This window comes from Bos javanicus, chromosome 19 (assembly GCF_032452875.1).
Source record: "Bos javanicus breed banteng chromosome 19, ARS-OSU_banteng_1.0, whole genome shotgun sequence".
In the NCBI taxonomy this organism is placed as follows: domain Eukaryota; kingdom Metazoa; phylum Chordata; class Mammalia; order Artiodactyla; family Bovidae; genus Bos; species Bos javanicus.
In genome coordinates, this window is record NC_083886.1 from 44231416 (window position 1) to 44252632 (window position 21217).

General features: G+C 44.4%; 3 protein-coding genes across 5 annotated transcripts; 1 reads left to right on the forward strand and 2 right to left on the reverse strand.

Moving 5' to 3' along the window:
* Positions 1-167: 167 nt before the first annotated feature.
* Positions 168-1308, reverse strand: LOC133232489 (cytochrome c oxidase assembly factor 3 homolog, mitochondrial). Its single transcript, XM_061391919.1, has 2 exons — positions 1049-1308; positions 168-712 (listed from the first exon to the last, which is right to left on the reverse strand). The coding sequence occupies exons 1-2, from the start codon at positions 1260-1262 to the stop codon at positions 606-608; spliced, it is 321 nt and encodes a 106-aa protein (XP_061247903.1). The 5' UTR covers positions 1263-1308; the 3' UTR covers positions 168-605.
* Positions 1309-1379: 71 nt separating this feature from the next.
* CNTD1 (cyclin N-terminal domain containing 1) lies at positions 1380-10820 on the forward strand. 2 transcript variants are annotated; one of them, XM_061391911.1, is made up of 7 exons: positions 1380-1801; positions 4920-4995; positions 5556-5724; positions 7475-7637; positions 8256-8400; positions 9031-9127; positions 9684-10820. In XM_061391911.1, exons 1-7 carry the CDS (start codon positions 1633-1635, stop codon positions 9876-9878), a joined length of 1014 nt encoding a protein of 337 aa, XP_061247895.1. In that variant the 5' UTR covers positions 1380-1632; the 3' UTR covers positions 9879-10820. The 2 variants fall into 2 exon arrangements, with proteins under 2 accessions (XP_061247895.1, XP_061247896.1); XM_061391912.1 differs by lacking the exon at positions 4920-4995 and having other exon boundaries at positions 1715-1801.
* On the reverse strand, positions 10082-21173 carry BECN1 (beclin 1). 2 transcript variants are annotated; one of them, XM_061391909.1, is made up of 13 exons: positions 21026-21171; positions 20623-20751; positions 18620-18687; positions 17496-17554; positions 17026-17094; positions 16784-16874; positions 16546-16682; positions 16191-16385; positions 14988-15134; positions 13534-13683; positions 12584-12644; positions 11999-12141; positions 10082-11267 (listed from the first exon to the last, which is right to left on the reverse strand). In XM_061391909.1, exons 2-13 carry the CDS (start codon positions 20747-20749, stop codon positions 11099-11101), a joined length of 1416 nt encoding a protein of 471 aa, XP_061247893.1. In that variant the 5' UTR covers positions 20750-20751; positions 21026-21171; the 3' UTR covers positions 10082-11098. The 2 variants fall into 2 exon arrangements, with proteins under 2 accessions (XP_061247893.1, XP_061247894.1); XM_061391910.1 differs by lacking the exon at positions 17026-17094 and having other exon boundaries at positions 21026-21173.
* Between the last annotated feature and the right edge of the window lie 44 nt (positions 21174-21217).

Here is a 21217-nt window from a genome sequence, read left to right on the forward strand (position 1 = left end):
TCAAAACAGCCCAGTGACCCACCACAATCTCTCCCTTAAATCAGGTGGAAAGATCTCATGGAAAAAGTAATTCTAGTTAAACATTTCCGGCTCCCTGGGGCAGTATCAGTGCTGCAGCTGCTGCCTGTGAAGTGCTTCAGCATGAAGTGTCAGCCCCAACACACTCATTGGACTTGGAGAGAAATGACTTCGTTTATTATTTTCAACCTGACCCCATCTTTCCCACTTTAGGCTCCAACACTGCACAGAGCTGCCACACCCACCCCCATAATAGCCCACCTCTTGTCCTCCACCCTCGAAACCAGCCCCCAGGGGAGTTTAAGAGGATTAAACCATGAAGTCAAAGCTTGGGAAAAGCCAAGGTGGATACTTCAAACACGGAAACAACTAGGAAAAGGGGTCAGTGGGCACACAGAATCAACATTAGGTGGGCGTTGTTCCCTTGACAATGGCCAGATGCACAAAGCGGCTACTTGGACCCCTATCATGGTCCAAAGTTAGTAAGAAGGCCAGCAACGCAGGCTTCAATTTCTACAGGATCATGGAGCATCATCCATCATGTGAAGGGACTCCAGCAGGTTAGAGATGCACCATGCCCATCTGGATCAGTGTCCTGATGCCCTTTCCAGAGCTCGGGCTCGAGCAGCTTTGGCCTCATCTTCCAGCTCATCCAGGAAACGCTCCTGGGACACCGAGTAGAAGGTGTAACCATCTGGGGAGGTGGGTTCAGGAAACCACGTGGAATATGTGCATTGCCTTTTCTCAGATTTGCTCCACCACTTTTGTTTATCTCATCCTCCCAAATCACCTTCTGCCCTCTGCTCCTCTGAGCCCTGACCCCGATTTCGTTATCATTAATAAATTATATTAAAAGAGCACCTTTAAAATGACAAGGTACACTTAAATTCTTGGCTCGGCGTTAGAAGTAGCCAAGGTTTTCATAGTTCCGGTTCTTTCTACCATCCCCGCACTGCCCTCCTACACGCCTTTGCTGCCCTTCCCCTGCCCCCATATGCGGTCTTCCCTAGTCTGTCGTCCAGATGGATACAAATTGCTAATACCAGGGCCCCAATGCCCAGGCCGGTCACGATGTTCCGGGTCCGCCGTTGTGGCAGCGTCTTCTGCCACTGGGCGAGCTGCGCCTGCCGCATGAATTGTAGTTGTGCAGGAGTCAGCTTCTCCCGAGTCGGGTCGATGCGCTGGGCCAGGGGGGCCTTTCCGCTTTGGGCATCCACAGGGTCTCCAGGTCCGGGTGTCGCCATGTTGCCGCTCTGCCCTTCGCCGTTCTCGGGGCGCGGGGCTTGCTGGGAATAGTAGTCCTCGGCCTCTGAAGGGACTCCTGGGAGCTGTAGTCCGCCTTTCTGTTCACAGAGTACGGCTCGCGGCTAAAGGGAAAGGGCGGGGCAGGAGGGAATAGGCCGTGCTTTCCGATTGGCTGAGGGCCCGCGGCCGTTGGGGCGGGAAAAGGCTGTGGAAGGCTCGAGGCTGTGTTAGGAATTGGGTTTTCCTCAGATTTGAGGCGAGGACGAGGGCAGGGAAGGCGACGAAGCATCCAAGGGGTGGCAGAAGACTGAAGAGAAGTTAAAGGGATCGGTTTATGAGCCGTCCGGGTGCCCAAATAGGGTTCTGAAGATGGACCGACCTGAAAGGCCAAGATTATCCTCTCTCAGTGACTTTCGGTTTGGAGCTGTTGCCACAGAGACCATTGAAGACACTCTGCTCCACTTGGCCCAGCAGAATGAGCAAGCCGTGCAGGAGGCTGCGGGCCGGATGGGCAGCTTCAGGGAGACCCGGATCGTGGGTGGGGATGCAGGCCGGGGGGCTGGTCTTATGGGAGACCCGGGCACTTGTCTTTGAGGCACCCATCTTGAGATTCATTATGCGTTATTCCTTAAAGTTTCGTTAGTACCTACTATATGCCAGGCGTGGGGGTACAGTGATGAGCCAGACTCACCAGCCCCCCACCCTTGATTTAACATGTATAGACTACTTACTCTCCTTGCCTCCTGGGATAGAAAGATGAAAAAGAGGTCTAGTCCCAACTTTTAAATCATGTATATAATCTTTGGAGACTATTAGGACAAATCTGCAAATGACTAGGTACAAGTATGGTTAGATAAGTGTCATACCACATAAAACAAGCTTTTATGGAGACTGAGAGGAAAGATGGAGTGAGGTGGGAGTAGGATGAATTAAGGAGTCCTCCAAGCATCATGGTATTTAAGGTAGACCCTGAAGGATGACATTTTGGTTGGTGAAGGTGATGTTTCTTTCTTTTTTCCGGCTGTGCTGGGCAGCTTGTGGGAGTTCCCCAACCAGGGATTGACCCCAGGCCTTAATAGTGGAAGCGCCAAATCCTAACCACTAGACCATGGCAACTCCTAGGACCATGTTTCTACTAAAACGGAATAACATGAGTCAAACAATGAAATAGGGACACTTTGAGTGAATGTGGGTACCATGTCATCCAGGTTGGCCAGAGCATGTGGAAGAGTAGTTGAAATTCAGACCAGAAAGGTGGTTTGGAGACATTCCACGGGGAATTTTGAATGCCAAAGTGAGGAGTTTATATGCGACATAATAGGAAAACAAGAAGGCATTAAAGGTTCCCCCACCCCACCCCACCCCCCGCATATGGGAGTTCTGTAACTGTAACCTTTGCCTTAGAAAGAATTATTTTGGCTGTGATGTAAAGGATGGATCAGAGTAGAGAGCGGTAGGGGGTAGGTTGTCCAGTGGAGTCTTTGTCAGTTGTTATTTTTTAGGTAATAAGACAGAAGAAATGACAAGACAGGATAGATTAAAAACATTTCAGAGGTAAAATCTAGGGCTCTGCAATGGATGAATTTAAGAAATGAAAAAGGGGAAGATGACTATGTCAAAGGGTTGAGCCTAGACATACGGTGGTGCCATTAAGAGAAACACACATACAGAAAAAGAAAAAACAAAAAGGAAACGTGACTTGTCTGGGAAATAAAATAGTTTTGGTTTGAGATCTACTGAGTTTCAGATGCTTGTGGAACATCTGGAAGAAGGTTTCTGGCAGGTTGTTTAAAAATTTAAATTGGAAGAGAGGTCAAGTAAAGATAAGGGTTTGGGAGTTATCTCCATTAGTGATACTGCTGAAACTGGCAGAGGATGAGCTCTTAGAAGCGGAATCTAGTACAGTTTCTTGGGAGACATTTTGTGTTCAGGAAAGTGGAGAGGGAAGAAGAGTCATGAAGAAAATAAATGGAATGGTTGGGGAGATAGGAACAGAACCAAGAGACCCTTGGAAGCAAGAGGAAAGTTTCATGAAGGATGATGGTCAGCAGTTTCAGATGCTTCAGAGATGTGAACAACAGGGATGAGGATTGCAAAAGGACCATGATATTTAACAATTTGGATGTATTTTCTGACCCCTGAGACAATCATTTCAGCAAATTGTAAAAAGTAGAAGCCAAATTGCAGAATATGAGGGACTGAGTGATTAAGGGGTAGCAGCAGGTATAAGCTAGGCTTGCGAGAGTTTTCACAGTGATAGAGGCTACAGAGATAGAGCCCTAGTTTAAGAGATTGGAAGGGGAGGGTCTTTTAGTTAATAGATTTGAGTATGTTTGTATAATAAGTACAGGAGATGGAGCCAGCAGCAGGAGAGAGGTATAACCCTCATCCATTCCACCGAACCCACACTGTTTTCTTGGCAAGTTAAAATGGAAAATATTAACAGAAACAATTGCCCAGATATTAATAGTTAATAATTCAAATAAAAAATAAAACAACTATAAACACACCCCTCCCCATGAAAATAAAGAAATGAAATCTAGGCTCCAGCAAATAAAATGACTGGCTAATGACACAATTAGGAGTTCTAGGATACTTTGCTTAATTGCTTAAACTAATTATCCTCTTCGTTGGACACTGTTAGCAGAGCTTTAGCCTCTGTCATGATGAAGTTTTGTACATATATCTATGTGTAACCTGTGTCAAGTCAATTGTTAAACTTTTATGCTTAATTTTATAATTTTTTTCCTTTAAGTTAGATTTTCTCTGAAGATATATGGAAATTTGACTATTTGTAATTCTTTGTTGATTAATGCTCACAGTTCCTAGTTCTGCAGACCTTTAAGAGCTAACATTTATCCTTGTTTCCACCCTCTAATGATATTGCTAACTAAATAGAATTCTATCTGGGGCTGTTCTTTCAAAGAGAAACACAGGCAGCCTAAAATCTTGCCAAGGTATCTTACCCTTCCCACCTTCCCAATGACTTGCCCCCACCCAAGCTGGACCTTGTTCCCTGATTTAAGGGATGATTCTTCCAAACAAGCCACTTCACAGTAACAAACTTGCTCCTGGAGGAGGCTCAGCCACCAAAGATTTACCCAACAAACTGGTGGTGGAGAGGTGGTGTCCAGCTGTAAGGTGAATTGTGTTTGTAAAGCAATGGGAGTTCTCCAGAGGGTGGTTACTAAACAAACAGTGTTATAAAGAATATCGAAGCTCCAGGAGGGACCTTTTTGTTCCTGTCAACATTCCACTGAAAACAGAATATAGGAGTTAGGGTTTTTATCCATCCAAGAATCTCTCTTGAAGCCGGAGGTTCCCAGCATGGTGTAAAGGCCAAGTAGACCAGCTGGTTTGTTTGTGTGTAGCTGGCCAAGCCTTTCATCAGTTGAGACCCACAGGAAGGCTCAAGGGGCCCTGAGGGGGCTTAGTAAGCCTTTGTTTTTGCACTCAGTCAGCCTCCTTTTCATGCTTCTCATCTGCCTATTGGCAGCAAAGGGAACCAGGCTCCGCTTGGATTGTTTCAGTCTCATCTTTCACACTTCCTGACCCTCTTCCCTGAGCCCCATCATGGCCTTTATACAAGGCCAAGAGTTCCCAGGGTCGTTTTGGTTGCACCTTGTGAATCAGGCTCTTCTTTACTGTTTTGGCAGAGTTTGTTTTTCTCCTGTCTGAACAATGGTGTCTGGAGAAATCCGTGAGCTACCAGGCTGTAGAAATCCTTGAAAGGTAAAGCCCTGAGCATAAGGCTTTTGTGAGAGTAACTCACAGGATGGCTAATGTACCCATATCTTAAAAAAAATACTAGTTGCTTCTTACTGTGAAGCCAGGTTTGTACCCTCTTTTACTTGCAAATGTAATTTTTTTTTAAAGTTTTGTATTTTTAAAAACATTTATTTTTGGCTGTTCTGGAACTTTGTTGCTTTGTGCAGACTTTTTGTAGTTGTGGCAAGCTGGGGCTACTCTTCATTCTGGTGCAAGGACTTCTCATTGAGGTGGCTTCTCTTGTTGCAGGGCACAGAATCTAGGCCCATGGGCTTCGGTAGTTGCAGCTCATGGGCTAAGTTGCTTCATGGCATGTAGAATCTTCCTGGATCAGGGATCGAACCTACATTCCCTGCATTGGCAGGCTGATTCTTATCCACTGTGCCACCAGGGAAGTTCACAAATGTAAATTTTTTTAGCCAGCAATTGGATATTAGGATAAGATGTAGCATAGTTTGAAGCACAAACTCCATTTAGTCTCAGTGTGTGTGGATTGATTTCTCTCCTTTTTCCCTTCTTTACAGGTTTATGGTTAAGCAGGCAGAGAACATCTGCAGGCAAGCTACAATTCAGCTGAGAGGGAAGACAGAGCCTCAGAATTGGAGGGCTCTGAAAGAGCAGCTTTTCAACAAGTTTATCCTGCGTCTTGTGTCATGTGTTCAGCTGGCGAGCAAACTTTCCTTCCACTACAAAGTAAGGAGCTAGGGTGGCTCATGGGCACCTAAGTGTTAGAGAGAAACCAGCTCATCCAAAGGTAGCTTTGAGAAACCCACTCCTAGGTCTAGGTGATACTACTCATGCGGAAATTCCAGAGTATAATCATGCTTCCTAAGCAGACCTCCTACACACACACACACGGTCACACAGACCTCCTACACACACACACAGTCACACAGACCTCCTACACACACACGCAGAGTCACACAGGCTTCCTACACACACACACATACACACAGTCACACAGACCTCCTACACACACACAGTCACACAGACCTCCTACACACACACACACACACACACACACACACACACACACAGTCACACTGCAATTATTAACCTGAAGTTCTGTTCCCAAAGTATAATTGCTGGACAGATGCCATCATTCATACAGGTCACCTTTCCTCCCCTTGGACTCAAGGACAGTTTACATAAGGTGCCTGAATTGCTAACCTACCTAGTAGTATTAAAGGCAAAAAAACTACTGCATTTATAAAGGACAAAATGTTTCCATATCACTATGTGATGCTTGTATAATAAAGTATCATTTATTCAACAAATATTTATTGTCTTCTATGGTGCCATAGCTACAAGAGTAAAAATATTGTCTATGCTCTCAAGGAATTTATTATCTAATGGGAGAAGACAAACAAATGTGGGAAAGTATTCTGATTAGTGTGAATACAGAGGGCTGTGAATGTACCTAATCAGCCTTGTAGAGACAAGGAAGTGTATTTAGAGAAAATTACTTTTTTTTTAAACAAACAGCAGAACATTTATTCAGTATATTCCACCTGTTGTTAAGCACTATCTCCACTCCCATCTAGAGGTGTTTCTCAGTTCTGCCTCTCTTTGAGATTAATTAAAAAATTTTAATAATAATTATTTCCTGCTATTAACTTACAGTAATGCATTACTCTTTTAATTGTTATCCAGGAATGTTTCACTGCCTGTATGCTCTAGTTTAAGTTGAATACAAATGGTGAGGGCAGACATCTTTGCTTTTTCACAATCTTAGGGAGAAAGCATTCAATTTCTCACCATTACAAATGATGTTAGCTGTAAGATTTTTGGTATATCACTTTAACCAATAAAGTGACTTCTTGAAGGGGAGGGCTGGGGAATGGATGGATCCTAAGGGGAGAGGAGAAATAGGTAAGGAGAGCAGTTAAGGGAGGTGTGTGCGGGGTGGGGGGTTGGAGGGCAGGGCAGAGGGAGATGCAGACATGGGAAACGTGTAGACACCTGGAGAGCCTGTGGGTTTGGGAATGCAAGTAATTCTGTGTAAGTGTAAAGTATAATGAAGAAGGCAATGGCACCCCACTCCAGTACTCTTGCCTGGAAAATCCCATGGATGGAGGAGCCTGGAAGGCTGCAGTCCATGGGGTCGCTGAGGGTCAGACACGACTGAGCGACTTCACTTTCACTTTTCACTTTCATGCATTAGAGAAGGAAATGGCAACCCACTCCAGTGTTCTTGCCTGGAGAATCCCAGGGACGGGGGAGCCTGGTGGGCTGCCGTCTATGGGGTCGCACAGAGTTGGACACGACTGAAGTGACTTAGCAGTAGCAGCAGCAGTAGAGTATAAGGGGGAATTACCAAGAAGAAGCTGAGATAAAGGCAAGGACTGGATTGTGAAGGGCTTTGTTTACTATGCCAAGATGTATGACCTCTATTCTGACGACCTGCTCTCCCTTTCACTATCTTTTGGTTTTGTTTGCTCAGATAATCAGCAACGTTACAGTCCTGAATTTTCTCCGGACTCTAGGGTATCTTCACACTAAAGAAGAACTGCTGGAATCAGAGCTTGATGTTTTGAAGTCCCTGAACTTCCAAATCAATCTGCCTACTCCCCTGGCATATGTGGAGATGCTCCTGGAGGTTTTAGGTACATAACTGTGTTGGGCATGTGAGTTGGAGTCTTCCATAAGAAGGCAGAACTTCCATAGAAGTTCCTAGGGGGACATCCCTGGTGGTCCAGTGGTTAGGACTCACGCCTCCACTGCAGGTGGCACAGGTTAGATCCCTGGTCAGGGAAGTAAGATCCTGCATGCCTCACGGGTGGCCAAAAAAAAAAAAAAAAAAGATAAAAAAAGGAATGTGTTAAAGGGTTTGGGGGCAGTGGGCAGAACCTGCCAGTGAGGAACAGCAGTTTTCAGTAGTTTCCTCTAGTACTTGTCAGGGAAAGAAACACCAGTCTCCGCACCTGGATTCTATTTGGACTCATTAGCCACTCTCTTATTGTAAGATCAAAGAGTTGATTTTATAGAGGCATGAGATAAGAGGGGAACAAGCAAATAGGTTCCAATTATATATGTATCTCGTAGATGAAGTTTTCTCTACTTCTCCCTTTGTCCTTTAAAATCGACCTCCAGCTAGAGGTTTCTTATAGTAGAACTTAGCAACCAGGAAGCACACTAGCAGCTCCGAAGCTTTGTTTCGCATGACAACTGTGATTACAATCAGACACACATAATGCTCTTTACCATGCGCATACTCCATCTAGGATACAATGGCTGTTTGGTCCCAGCCACACAGCTGCATGCAACCTGCCTGATTCTACTTGACCTAGTCTATCTTCTGCATGAACCTGTATATGAAAGCCTGCTGAGGGCTTCAATTGAGAACTCCACACCCAGTCAGCTGCAAGGGTAAGGCAACTCCTTTACTGTAGGCTCCTTCCAGAAACAGGGAGTCAGTAACATATCACGAGAACCTGGGAAATGGAATTTACCTAGCAAGGCACCTAGGCCACAGATAACCTGCACGGGTTACCTTGTTCTAATCTACATCTAATATGTTGTTTGGATGGATGACTGAGTCCAATCAGCAAAACCCTAGAGGCTTTTACTTTTAAATTTAAATGACTTCAAGTAATTAACATACTTTCATTCCTAATTCTTTTATAGCTGCTTATAATTTCAGATTACTGAACTGCTTTTATAGTCACCTAGGAAAAAAAGCCAGTCACAGGGTTGCAACTTGGACAAAGTGTTTGATTACTGTAAAGTCAGGCTGCTAAAAAGCCTCACAGTTACATTTGGTAGGGAGACAGATGGAACAACAAAAGGTCCATAAACCATTCAGCCAGAAGGCTCATGTTTTTATCTCAGTTGAGTTGGGGGAAGTTGGAAGAGGGAATCAATTAGATATTACTTGACCATTTCTTTCCATGTATAAAATTTCCCATGATCAACTCAGAGTTGAAGTCCTGTAGCCCTAGGATTTGGAAGATCGAGTGTCACTCTAGCTCCAAAATTAATGTGGTTTTAATCACTCAGGGAAAAGTTTGTTTCAGTGAAGGAAGACTTCATGCTGTTGGCAGTAGGAATCATTGCAGCAAGTGCTTTCATCCAAAACCATGAGTGCTGGAGCCAGGTATGCATCACTGAGCAGGACCAGCATGGTCAGAATTCATTTAATAGAAAGCATTCTCCCATTAGTTAAGGGAAAACAGACAAGCTATAAAAGGTAACTGCCAAGACCTAGGATTAGGATGAATAAGCAGGACTTGGGAGAGAAAACTAGGATAGGACTGAAAAATGTTCTCCACTTCCCCCCTTGTGAAATTGGAAATGAAGGCTCAATTTCAGCTTGTTCGCTTCCCATTATGATAATCCACTACCATGTTAAAGCCCATTAAGTGTATCCTCCCAAACAGAAAATGTCAAGACTCAAATATCCCTCTCATATTTTACAAAACTTTTCTCAGCAGAGGGAAATGTCTAGCAGAAACTTTCCATGCTAACACTATCAGGGCAAAGGTATCCTAGCTTAACATGGCCACTGGCAAACACTGGGATCTGGATTCTCTGTGTAAGTTCAGAGAAATGAAAAAACTTACATTTGGCTTGAGAGAAAAGCCCCAGCAATGTGTCTATTTGTGCACTACCGTGTTTATGTAGTAATAAGAAATCTGTCTCTATTTCTGAAGGTCATGGGGCATTTGCAGAGCATCACTGGCATTGCCTTGGAGAGCATTGCTGAGTTCTCTTATGCAATCCTAACTCACAGCGTGGGAGCCAGCACTCCAGGTCAACAGCAGCCTGTTCCTCCCCACCTGGTGGCCCGACCTCCAAGGTCTGCGCTTCCTTCAACACATGAGGCAGGCGGAATCTGCCAAATATAAACAGCCTTCTGTCACTGCACCCATCCCTCCCTTTGTTTACTTTCATACTCAGGGTACAAAAGTTCCAAGCATCTTCTGAGTTGTCTTTTGTAATCCAACTTCACGCTTATTTTTCTGCATCAGAGAAAGAATTAAGATGAATAACCATGTCCCTTTTGTCATATCACACTGAAAATGTCAAAGAGCTGGGAGAAGACAGAGGATCAGTGAAATTAGTTTATTTTTGTTTAACAAGATATTTATTCTTTTTATTTTATTCATTTTATTAAGACAGAACCTCAGACATGGAAATTAGTATTAACCAGGGACTCAAATACTGAGACCATATGGGTGACCCTGACTGAACATCAAGGATGTTGACTTTATTTCCCCTTAAAATTAGTTTAACATCTCTGTTCTGTTACAGAGAGCTACACAAATAGGGCCTTCTCTACAGCTGTCTATTTTTCCATTAGTCTTTTTAAAAACTAACACCTACCTCTACACATATTTCAACAGACTTTCCACATACCTGCACTTGAACTCAATTCTCCCAGAATACAAAGTACTCTATTTTAGTTAAAGAAAAACCCAACAGTGCACCTCTGGGCAGTTATCAGACTGCAGTTGATCTTTTATTACAAATAATTAAATCTCTCCACCAAGGTCTCAAACAGTATCAAACACCATTTCATATCTCTTAACACAGAGTAGAGCAGGCATTCAGTACTAGAACCAAGTAAGAAGTGTTAAATTTCAAGCTTCTGATCACATCACATGGTGACCAAAGCTTGTGTCATTTTCTCATGTTATCCAACTGTGCATCTCACACTTCTTGTCCTCTCAGTGGAGAGACAAAAGTTTCTAGTTCATGTTCTAAGTGCAGGAAGTTGAGAGAGACAAACTCCAGTGAAAACACATCAATCTCAATTCAACTCAGTTAAAAAAAAAAAAAAAAGCAAACTTAAATTATTTGTTTTGAGGGGACAAAGGGAAAGGAAGGCATGGGGTTAAGAGTCAAAACTGTGACAAAGACCAGATGCTATACATGGCATGTTGTAGTTCTGGAAACTATCTGTTATATGATATTTTAAAATAAAGTGGCTTTTGTGGATTTTTTTTTCTTTTTTGGTATTGTAAACATATGCTGTTTAATAGTACCCGAATTTAACACTTTCTTTTTCTGCAAACAAAACAAAATTGAAAGCCTTTAAGGCAAACGAACTAAGGAAAAAAGAAAGTCATTTGTTATAAAACTGTGAGGATACCCAAGCAAGACCCCACTTAAGATTCGTCAGCATGAACTTGAGAGCTTTTGTCCACTGTTCCTCCGAGTTAAACTGAGTTTTGATGGAATAGGAACCACCACTGCCTCCTGTGTCTTCAATTTTGCCTTTCTCCACATCCATCCTGCAGGTGAACACAGCAGAACTCATTAGTAACTGAGATCCAAGTTAAGTCAGTTCAGGCAAATAGGCAGGGACTTGATCAAGGGACCATTCACGTCATTTTATCTATTAAAGAACTCTTGGCAAGCAACGGTAGTGTATTTTGGATTTGCTTGAAAGCCCAAAATCAAGAAGGCTGTCACAAGAGCCTCATTGTCATTGCAGAGTACAGGGACAGGACACACACCCAAATGGATGAGAAGCCTGGAGCAGAGGGTAAGTGAGGGTGACAGCACTCTGCACTGTTTTCCTAGGCATCCCTCCCTCGTGGGGAGGGAAGGGAGGCAGAAGAAAAGAAATGCTTTGTTTTGGGGTGATGGAAGCGGCTCAGCCTTACTCTCTTAAGTAAGGTGCCCATCTATCTCTGGGCTCCTGCAAAATTTGATCAAAGGAAGCATTCCTGTATCTTTCCAAGGGCATAAGGGAAAACCTCCCTGAAATTGGAGAGCAGGCTTGAGCTTTGCACCAAGAAAATCCCCCACACCATTGAAGTCAGCATTTTTTCCAGGGATCAGGTGGTCACACTGTCTTGCTTACAGTGTTGGATCCATCCTGCCCATCAGCGTCATGGGATTTTACTCCGTTTTCAGCTTTCCCACCATGTGTACTGGTTTTGCTTCCATTCTTACTGTCCCTTCCATTCTGCTCACTTTGGTCCTACTTTAGATTCATTCAGCACTGGGGAATACTGACCTGTAAGGAAGGCAAAAACGTGTCTCGCCTTTCTCAACTTCTTCTTTGAACTGCTGCACACAGTCCAGGAAAGCCACCATTGCATGGTCAAACTTGTTGTCCCAGAAAAACCGAAGCCCCCCTGAACAGTACAACGGCAGCTCCTGCCCGAGAAGAGAGAACTAGCTGTACATGTGGCCCAAACACTGGCTTCAACAGGCTGCTCCCAATCCAATCCATCTCTCTAACAGGTTCTGTCTGGATTCCACTGGCAACAGTAACCTTGGGCAAATACCATGCACCCAGAACTGTTTCACCATCACCGAAATGTATTAAACATGTGCATGGTGATGCCTTTCTCATCCTGGCACACACCTTCTCCTTGGATCTGCCCACATCCCTTCTCAACAAACTGTAGAAGTATAATTTTCTCAACAGACCCCAAAGAGCTAATCCTGAACTGGACAAGCCACTGAACAAGACACTGGCTCATCATAAGATATCTCAGTCTAAGAATGAAATTATGCTATTATCAAAAGTAAACTATTTTGTTACGAGGTACAATAATTCTATACTATAGGTGAAAAATGGAACTTCCTAGAGTACCTTAGATTTGTCTGTCAGAGACTCCAGATATGAATGGTTTCCATAGGGAACAAGTCGATACCTAAAATGGAGATGCAGACAGAGATGAATACAGGACTCTACCTAAAGAGATTACTAGGGTGTTATAACCCAGTGATTTTTGGTCTTCAGCTACCCAAAGAAAGTGAAAGTATTAGTCACTCAGTTGTGTCCAACTCTTTGCGACTCCATGGACTGGGACCTACCAGGCTCCTCTGTCCATGGAATTCTCCAGGCAAGAATATTGGAGTGGGCTGCCACTTCCTTCTCTAGGAGATCTTCTCGACCCAGGGACTGAACTTGGGTCTCCTGCATTGCAGGCAGATTCTTTACTGTCTGAGCCACCATGGAAGCCCAAGCTACCCAAGGACCTCTTTTATTATTTCCACTTCTCTCTAACCTCCCCATGGGGCCTCCATGTTTAAAAAGTTTTGTTTGGGACTTCCCTGGTGGTCCAGTGGCTAAGACTCCATGCTCCCAATGCAGGGGGACCAGATTGGATCCCTGGTCAAGGAACTAAATCCCACAGGCTGCAATTAAGACCTGGTGCAGTTAAATAAATAAACAAACACAAATAAGTATTTTAAAAAAGAGAAGGAAAAAAAACCCTACATTTATTGTATAATTATCTGAGGGTCTTTTATGGATGAATGTATGTTCTGGTTTAGATTTAGAAACAGAAATCTGGAGATTTTTTAGGTTCTGGAGACAGGAAGTTGAGGACCACTGCTATAGTCATGCAGTTCATGGACTGCTCAATCAGTGGAAAAGGCCTGTGGTGAGGAGAAAACCAGAAGCACACAGTCTCCATAGACAGAATACTCCCTGCTTGCTGGGAGCAAGGGCTCTTGCGTAGTCAACAGAAGTAACAGGTAGGATACACAGATTATATCAAAGACACACCACACTCAAGAAAGGACCACCTTTTTTACCTCTGAAATTTCAGACCCATCTTATTGGCCAGGGCGTGGAGCAGCAACACTGTCTGGCCCCAAGCAGCATTAATCTCATTCCATTCCACAGGAACACTGGGCAGCCGACCCAGTCTGAAGTTATTGATTGTACCAAACTGTCCACTATGCCTACAGAAGAAGGGCAGGGAAAAATACAGAGAGAACTTAAAACTTGGCGAATTCTGATATTTCCTGTTCTCACCTAAAACCTGGCATAAATCTCTCTCCTTATCTTCATATTCACATATCCAAGCCCTACCTGGTACTTTAAATACATGCCTAAAGCGTGAGTCATCATCTTTCTCCCTGCTGCTCAGACATCAAAGTAGAAACCTGGGGGTCATCCCTGAATGCTCTCTCTCAGCTCCCTTTTCCCCAAAACCACCAAGCTCTGCTGGTTCTACCTCCTAAACCTCTTGAATCTGTCCACTTCTATTCAGACTCAATACCATGGCTCTCTTTGTGTTTAGAATCCCCCGGACAAATTTCCTAACCAACAGCCTTGCCCTCTCCCCCAAGTCATTTCTCACATTGCAGGTAAAGCCATCATTTACAAATATAGCTGTACTGTGTCACTTTCCTGCCCAAAGCGCTTCAGTGGCTCCCACTGCCTTTCGGATAAAGTCCAAATCCCTTAACGAGGCTTCTAAGATCCTTAAGGAATTGGTAGTGCTCCAGTTTCACACCCTGTCCTTCTCTGCTTTATACTCCATCTCCAGTCACAATAAGCTCCTTTCAGTCCAGAAGGTTCAGTGGGAGATTATCACTTCCACTTTCCTCTGCCTCTTTACACAGGATGTTCTCTCTGCCGAGAACAACCCTCCTCCTCTGCAGACTTAGACTCCATGTCTCAGCTTAAACATCCACTTCCTCTGGGGGAAACGTTCATGCAGCCTCCTCAAATCAGGTGAAGTGCCCTTATGTGTTCCCACAGCACCCTGGGTTCACCAGGACCACGCTGAGGTGCAAATGCCTGTTACCCAGCCATCTCCCCCTCCCCCACAAGACTGTAGCAACCAGGAGGCAGAATGAATATTGCTTGCTGCTGCCCACCCAGTGCTGAGCAGTGTCGACCACATAGAAGATGCTCAACAGATACCAGCTGAAATGGATAAAATGTCAAATAAATGAGTAAACAAATAACTCCTGGAGAGGGGGATGAGAAATCAGCACCAGGCAGAGGCTCAGATTTTCCTGTGGCTGGAGGGCTCCAATCTTTCCCTCTCCTTGGAAGAATGGAAGTTACCAAGCTCTAGAATCTCAATCCCCTGACTGTGGCTATCCCAACTCAAGAAATGGAAGAAGCCTAGATGGGATGAAAATGACATGGACTTCTATTTCATGGGAGGTGGGCACCTTGGCTTAGTGGTCAACAGCTAACATTCAGATATTCAGTGCTTCCCAGATGCTCCTCACCCTCCAGCCCTTCTTACCAAATGTGGAAGGTTGCATTAAAGACGTTGGTTTTCTTCAGCTTGTCCAGCTGCATCTGGGCATAACGCATCTGGTTTTCTACACTCTTCAGCTCATCATCCAGTTCCAGCTGTTGTCTTTTAAATTCACTGTATTCCCTTTGATACCTGTGAATAGATAAGGTGGTCATTAAAGGCTGTTAGTTTGGGGGCTAAAATTTCTCTCCCATCGCTCCTCTCAAAGACTTCTTCTAGTGATTATGGTCACTTCTAGTTGCAGCACCTTGTACATTTGGCATAGATCTCATACAAAGGAACATAGTTGCCCTAGATGTTTTGCCTGGGAGGGACAGAAATGTCCCAAATTCCAGCTGCTCATATGCAAAAAAGAGGAGGAGGACAGGATGCTTCCAAACCAGGACCAGATACTTCTTGGACTCCTGGTCTTTTCCAGAAACAAGGTGAATTAGTCAATGGTGGTTTCTTCCCTGAAATGGTCTGATTGTCTATCACTTCACTTCTACATGCCTATTGTCCTTTAAATGGTTAGTGTATATCATTTCTAATGGAACTTGTTACACTACCTCATGAAAAATTTAACTTTTTCTCAGTCCTCCACTCCCCCACCTTCAGTCTCCTCCACTAGACAGAGGGTTCTCTCAGGTCAAGAATACCAATGAAGGACTTCCCTGGAGGTCCAGTGGCTAAGACTCCGAGCTCCCAATGCAGAGGGCCTAGGTTCAATCCCTGGTCAGGGAACTAGATCCCACATACCGCAACAAAGATCAAGGATCTCATAAGCTGAAACTAAGACCTGGCGCAGCCAAATAAATTAATATTTTTAAAAAAGAGCACCAGTGATATTTTTGAGCTGGAAGAGAATAAATGTAGGCCAACACACTTATCCTTCCAGAGGAGGATGTGGGATTCAGTGCCTGACTCATCCAAATGTTCCCTATAGGACAGAGCTGTCACTAGAGGCCTGGTTCTCGGCTCTCCAAAAGCACTGGACAAAACCAATGCTTCTGTCACTAAATCATGCTGACTCTTCCTACATAAGCCTCCCAACCAACGTCGAGAATCAGGGCCTGGAAATGCAGGGTCTAGAGCAGACATGCTGCTCAAAGTCGACTGCTGTTTACAAACCAGACACATTCGGCTGTGAGCCATTTCCCCTCCCGGAGCCTTGAGGTAGGAAGATGGAAGAACAGGGTGATCACTCACTGAGCTTCCTCCTGATCCAACCTCTCAGCCTCAGCCTGGACCTTCTCCAGATTTTCCGCCACTATCTTCCGGTTCTTTTCCACATCTTCCAGCTCTTGGATCAGCCTCTCCTCCTCTAATGCCAGCTCCTTTAGCTCTAACCCAAGCTGTTCACTGTCATCTTCATTCATTTGCTCTAAGATCTCCAAACAGCGTCTGCCAAGAACACAGGCAGGGAATGCTTACGGGAGGGAACCTGTTATTCCATTTCCCTGCATGAAGCACAGCTCTTGAGTAAGGGCTGTACAGCCCCAGAGCAATGAGCACCCCAAGACTCAGAGCCCTGTTCCTGGGACCAGGCTCTGGAGGCACTCACTTGTAGTTCTGACATTCATTTTCAGTGACGTTGAGCTGAGTGTCCAGCTGGTCTAGAAGAGTGTCTGTGCATTCCTCACACAGGGGGTGATCCACATCTGTCTGGCCTGACATGATGTCAAAAAGGTCCCCAGTGACCTGGAAGAAGAGAGTCAGGGTAGGGCCTGTCTCATGTCACCTGCCTGGAGACCCCCCTACCAGCCAGCCCACTGAAAGACACTGGCATGAGGCAGACTTGCCTTTAGTCTTCGGCTGAGGTTCTCCATGGTGCCGCCATCAGATGCCTCCCCAATCAGAGTGAAGCTGTTGGCACTTTCTGTGGACATCATCCTGCAGACAGCCCCCCGCCCATGGGCCACATGAGGGAGCAGAGAGGCCTCCTCCACCTATATGCAGTGCTGGTGGCAGAGACTCTCAAGCACCAGCTGAGGGGCCTCAAGGCGCATACCCACTCCTAGCCCGACTGACCTCCCAAGGATACCTCTCTCCCAAGGGAAGGCCATGCTGGTCTTCCACAGGGGCACTCAGCACGAAGGTTGGCCTGGATGGACTAAGGAGGGAGAGGGGGCATCAAAAACGGCTATGTGTGTGTCTATAGTAGAAAAGGAAGGAGAATCAGGAGAGACCATTTCTTACATGCATTAATAACTAAGAACCTGAACATACAACATTTGTTATCTTAAAACTTTTCAAGAGCTCATCTCTTCCATTAGTCAATCACACTCTCAACTTTTCTTAATTCTTCATCATGAGAGCTACTGTTCCTTCCCACTGTGTGAATGGCTACAGGAAAAAATCAATACTGGAAGGTGATGGGCCAGGTGTAAGGGACAGTGTCTTTTCTAGAAGAGTGAAAGGCTAGGTGATGATTCATCTCCATCACAATTCTGGGTTCAATTAAAATTCTACTGGCCTTTGGCAAGGAACAGGGGGCTGAGGAGTAGTAGGCACCTGGCTGGGGGGATGAATCTGCGAGAGACACCATCCTGGCGAGTTTCAATAAATGGCTCCTGGGAAGGAAATAAGAAGTCATCAGAATTCTAGCAGCTTTTGAGGTGGGGTCTATTTTCCCAATGGCCTCAGAACTATTTGGCTTTACCCATGATTGATAAACACAAGACTTGAGAAACAAGAGACTTAAGAAATGGGTGTTTTCTAGCCAATCCTTGGATACAGGCACTAAGAAAGGACCCCTGGTACAAATAAACCCCAAGTCCCATTTGGTTTTTTTGTGGGAAACAGTATTTCTTAACTATGTTATACTCTGTTATATTTGCATTTTCTCAACACTTACCAGTCAGGCTAGGGGAGAGAATGCCCTTCAGGGGTCCCCAACCTTTTTGGCACCAGGGACCAGTTTCATGGAAGACAATTTTTCCATAGACCAGGGCAGGGGGAGGGGTAGTTCAAGCGCATTATGTTTATTGCACACTTTATTTTTACTGTTTTTACATCAGTTCCACCTCAGATGATCAGGCATTAGATCCTGGAGGCTAGAGACTCCTGCCCTAAATCATGGCACAAGGGAAAAGCCAGAGCAGACTGCAATGAAGTCTGCCATGGCATAAAACAAAGTAGATTCTTTGTTTTCCATACTTTGATATAATTTGTATGTGACCAAAGTCTTATCTTTGACAATGAAAATCATCACTCAATACAGTTTAAAAAAAATGACATGTTCTCAAACACTGACAACCCTTTCTACCTAGTGTAATCACACAATTCTATCTCTAAACGTAGATACTTTTAAGACTAGAGAGGAGTGGATATTACTAATGAACTACAACAACAGGTATGAACCAGGTAAGACCTGGACACACAGGTCATCATCCCACCTCCCACCTAAAATAGCTTATAATTCCACTCCAAATAAAGCAGAGTCTCTCTTCACATTTTTGAATGGATGCCTCATTCAGCAACCCTGTGACCTCAGGTATACTTCTGTATCTTCAGTGATCTAAAGTGGCCTGATTATGCAGAATGTCTCTTGTTAACCAGAGATTCCACATATCTGGGGGCCCCAGGAGCACCAAGGACCCTGCAGAAACCCACTTTGCATTCCAGTGTTTTCATACCTCTCCTGAGTTAGCCTCTTCCTCCTGGGTCTCTCCTGGTTTCAGCTGGGCTGTGGCAAGTAATGGAGCTAAGAGCAAGGGAAACATTGAATCTTTTAGAAAGTCTTCTCAGAGCAGGAGCATGTGTGAAAGGATAAGAATCAAAACATCCTCCACCTTTTTCTCAGAGTAGAATTTACCAAAAAAAGGATCTGTTTTCTTCTTACACTCATTAAATCAGATTAAGGAATTATTAAAGTTTTTTCAGTATAATGGTATGATTAGGTCTTTAAAGAGACATCTTACCTCTCAAAAATACTTAAATAAAATATTAATGGTGTTTATATGTTTGGGATATAATGGTGTAAATGTGTTTATATTATTGGTGTAAATATGTTTATATTATTTGCTTCAGAATCATTTGGGGCTGTAGGTGAAACATGGTTAAATGTGCCTGCATAATCGCTGAAGCTTGGTGATGAGTATACAGAGGTTCATTATAAACTTGGATGTTTTCCATAACAAAAGTTAACATCCTTTTCCCCCCAGAATAAGTGGGAGGGAACATGAAAGGAAGATGAAACTTCCTTTTCTGGAACTAAGATCCAGGAAGATGAAAGCTCTCTACATAGCAATGGAGATCTAAGTTACATGAGTATATACATTTTTCAAAACATACAATGAAGGGTAATTCACTGGCAGTCCAGTGGTTAGGACTCCACACTCTCACTGCCGAGGGCCTACGTTCAATCCCTGTTGGGGAACCAGGATACTACATCCTACAAAGTGTGCATCATGGCCCCCCAAAAAGCTAAGATATGTAATATATAAATCTTGACAATTAGGGACTTCCCTGGGGATCCAGTAGTTAAGACTCTGAGTTTCCACTGCAGGGGGCAGAGATTCCATCCCTGGCTGGGGAACTAAGATCCCACATGCCATGGGGTACAGGCGAAAAAAAAAAAAAAATCTTGACAATTAAAAATTGTCAATGTATGAAAATTTACCTTTAAAAAAAAGAGGTAAAGAGCAAAATACCTGAGTGGATATGGGAGGTGAATGTAGGCATAGAGGAAACAAGAATGGTTGAATGTAGCTTATTGTTGAAGCTAAATGATGGACACAAGGGAGTTTACTGTGCTATTCTCTTGATTGTATGTTTGAAATTTTCCATATTAAAAATTTCCCATATTAAACAGTTAATTCCCCTCAGAAAAGAGAAATCAGGTATTGATAATAATTGTTAATATTTGCTGAGTATTTTTCCCTGGCATATTCTTAAGTATTCATGGTCTGTGTCATATTTGATCTTTACAACTATCTTGAGGTTGTTTTACATTTTACAGATATAGGAAATAAAAAAATTGGGGCTTAGAAACTAAAAACTGGGTGAAGTAACTTGCAAAAAGTCATTCTGCCAGTAAATGACAGCCAGAAGTTAAATTCAAGCAGAGTGACTCTAGGTCCATGAGCTTATTTTAACTGTTTATTCAATCTTTTCCTTTTTCCTAGCTTCATCTCACTTCTTGGGGATTTGGGATTCTATTCCTCTATTTTCCTCTACTTGCCTCTACTTATCAGCTATTGGCTTCTGGGTAAGTCATTTAACCTGACTGAGCTTCAATTCCTCATGGATGAAATGATAAATTTTTACTACTCCTACGCATAGGGGAGTAAAACTGAACTACTCCATAGAGGTTAAAAGTAATGCATGTAATGCACTCGGTATACGGCAAGTCCTCCACAATTGCCGTTTATTTTTGTATATACATAATCCTTTACTCTGGAACAGCAGGAGCAGAAAACTAAGGACCTTTCCTTGTTATAGAAAGCTCTCAGAAGCACATAGTGTCAGAACTCTTTCATGTTCTCGATAAGAAAACAAGGAACCAGAGAGATGAAGCAACTTCCGAGGCTCACAAGGCTTGTTTGTGGCAGGCTATGTATAGTCCTTAAGACCTTCATCTCCAAAGCTGCCCACTTTGAACGATCTTGATCACCCTCTTTCCAAGGGCCTCGCTGACCTGTGAGCTCCTGGATGGTGACACGGTCCAGAATCTTGAAGCTCGTGTCCAGTTTCAGAGGCTGGCTGCAGCGCTGACACACGAAGCTCACCTGCATGGTGCTGCTGGATGTCTTACACCCCTCCATCCCTGCGGCGGTGGAAAGGAGACGACGTTAGGAAGAATAAGCGCCCTTGAACCCCGGGTTCGGAGCTACCGCCTGACTTGCTGTTGTGGTGAAGGGGTAAAAATCCCCGCCTGCACCTTTCCCTGTAGGAACGGTAGGATATCAGGCGGACCTGCTTCCGGGGCTGACCCGGCAAAGGCAGTTTACAGCCCAAAGTCAGGGAGGGTCTGCAATAGGGGCCGTCGGCGTTCCCATGTCCCCTTCGAAAGTAGCCGTTCAGCCCCCAACGCTTTTCACCTCGGGACCCGGAGCCCGCCACCCTGATCCGGTCTACCGCGGGGGTACCGCGGCTTCGGGTCTGTCTGCGAGCGGGACTTCCAAAACTGCCATCGCCCAGCCTTCAGCTACTTCCCGGTCCGCCGGGGGAGGACTTCCGCCGGGACCGGACTTGACGTCACGATGACTGCCGTGCCGCAGGGGTCAATCATG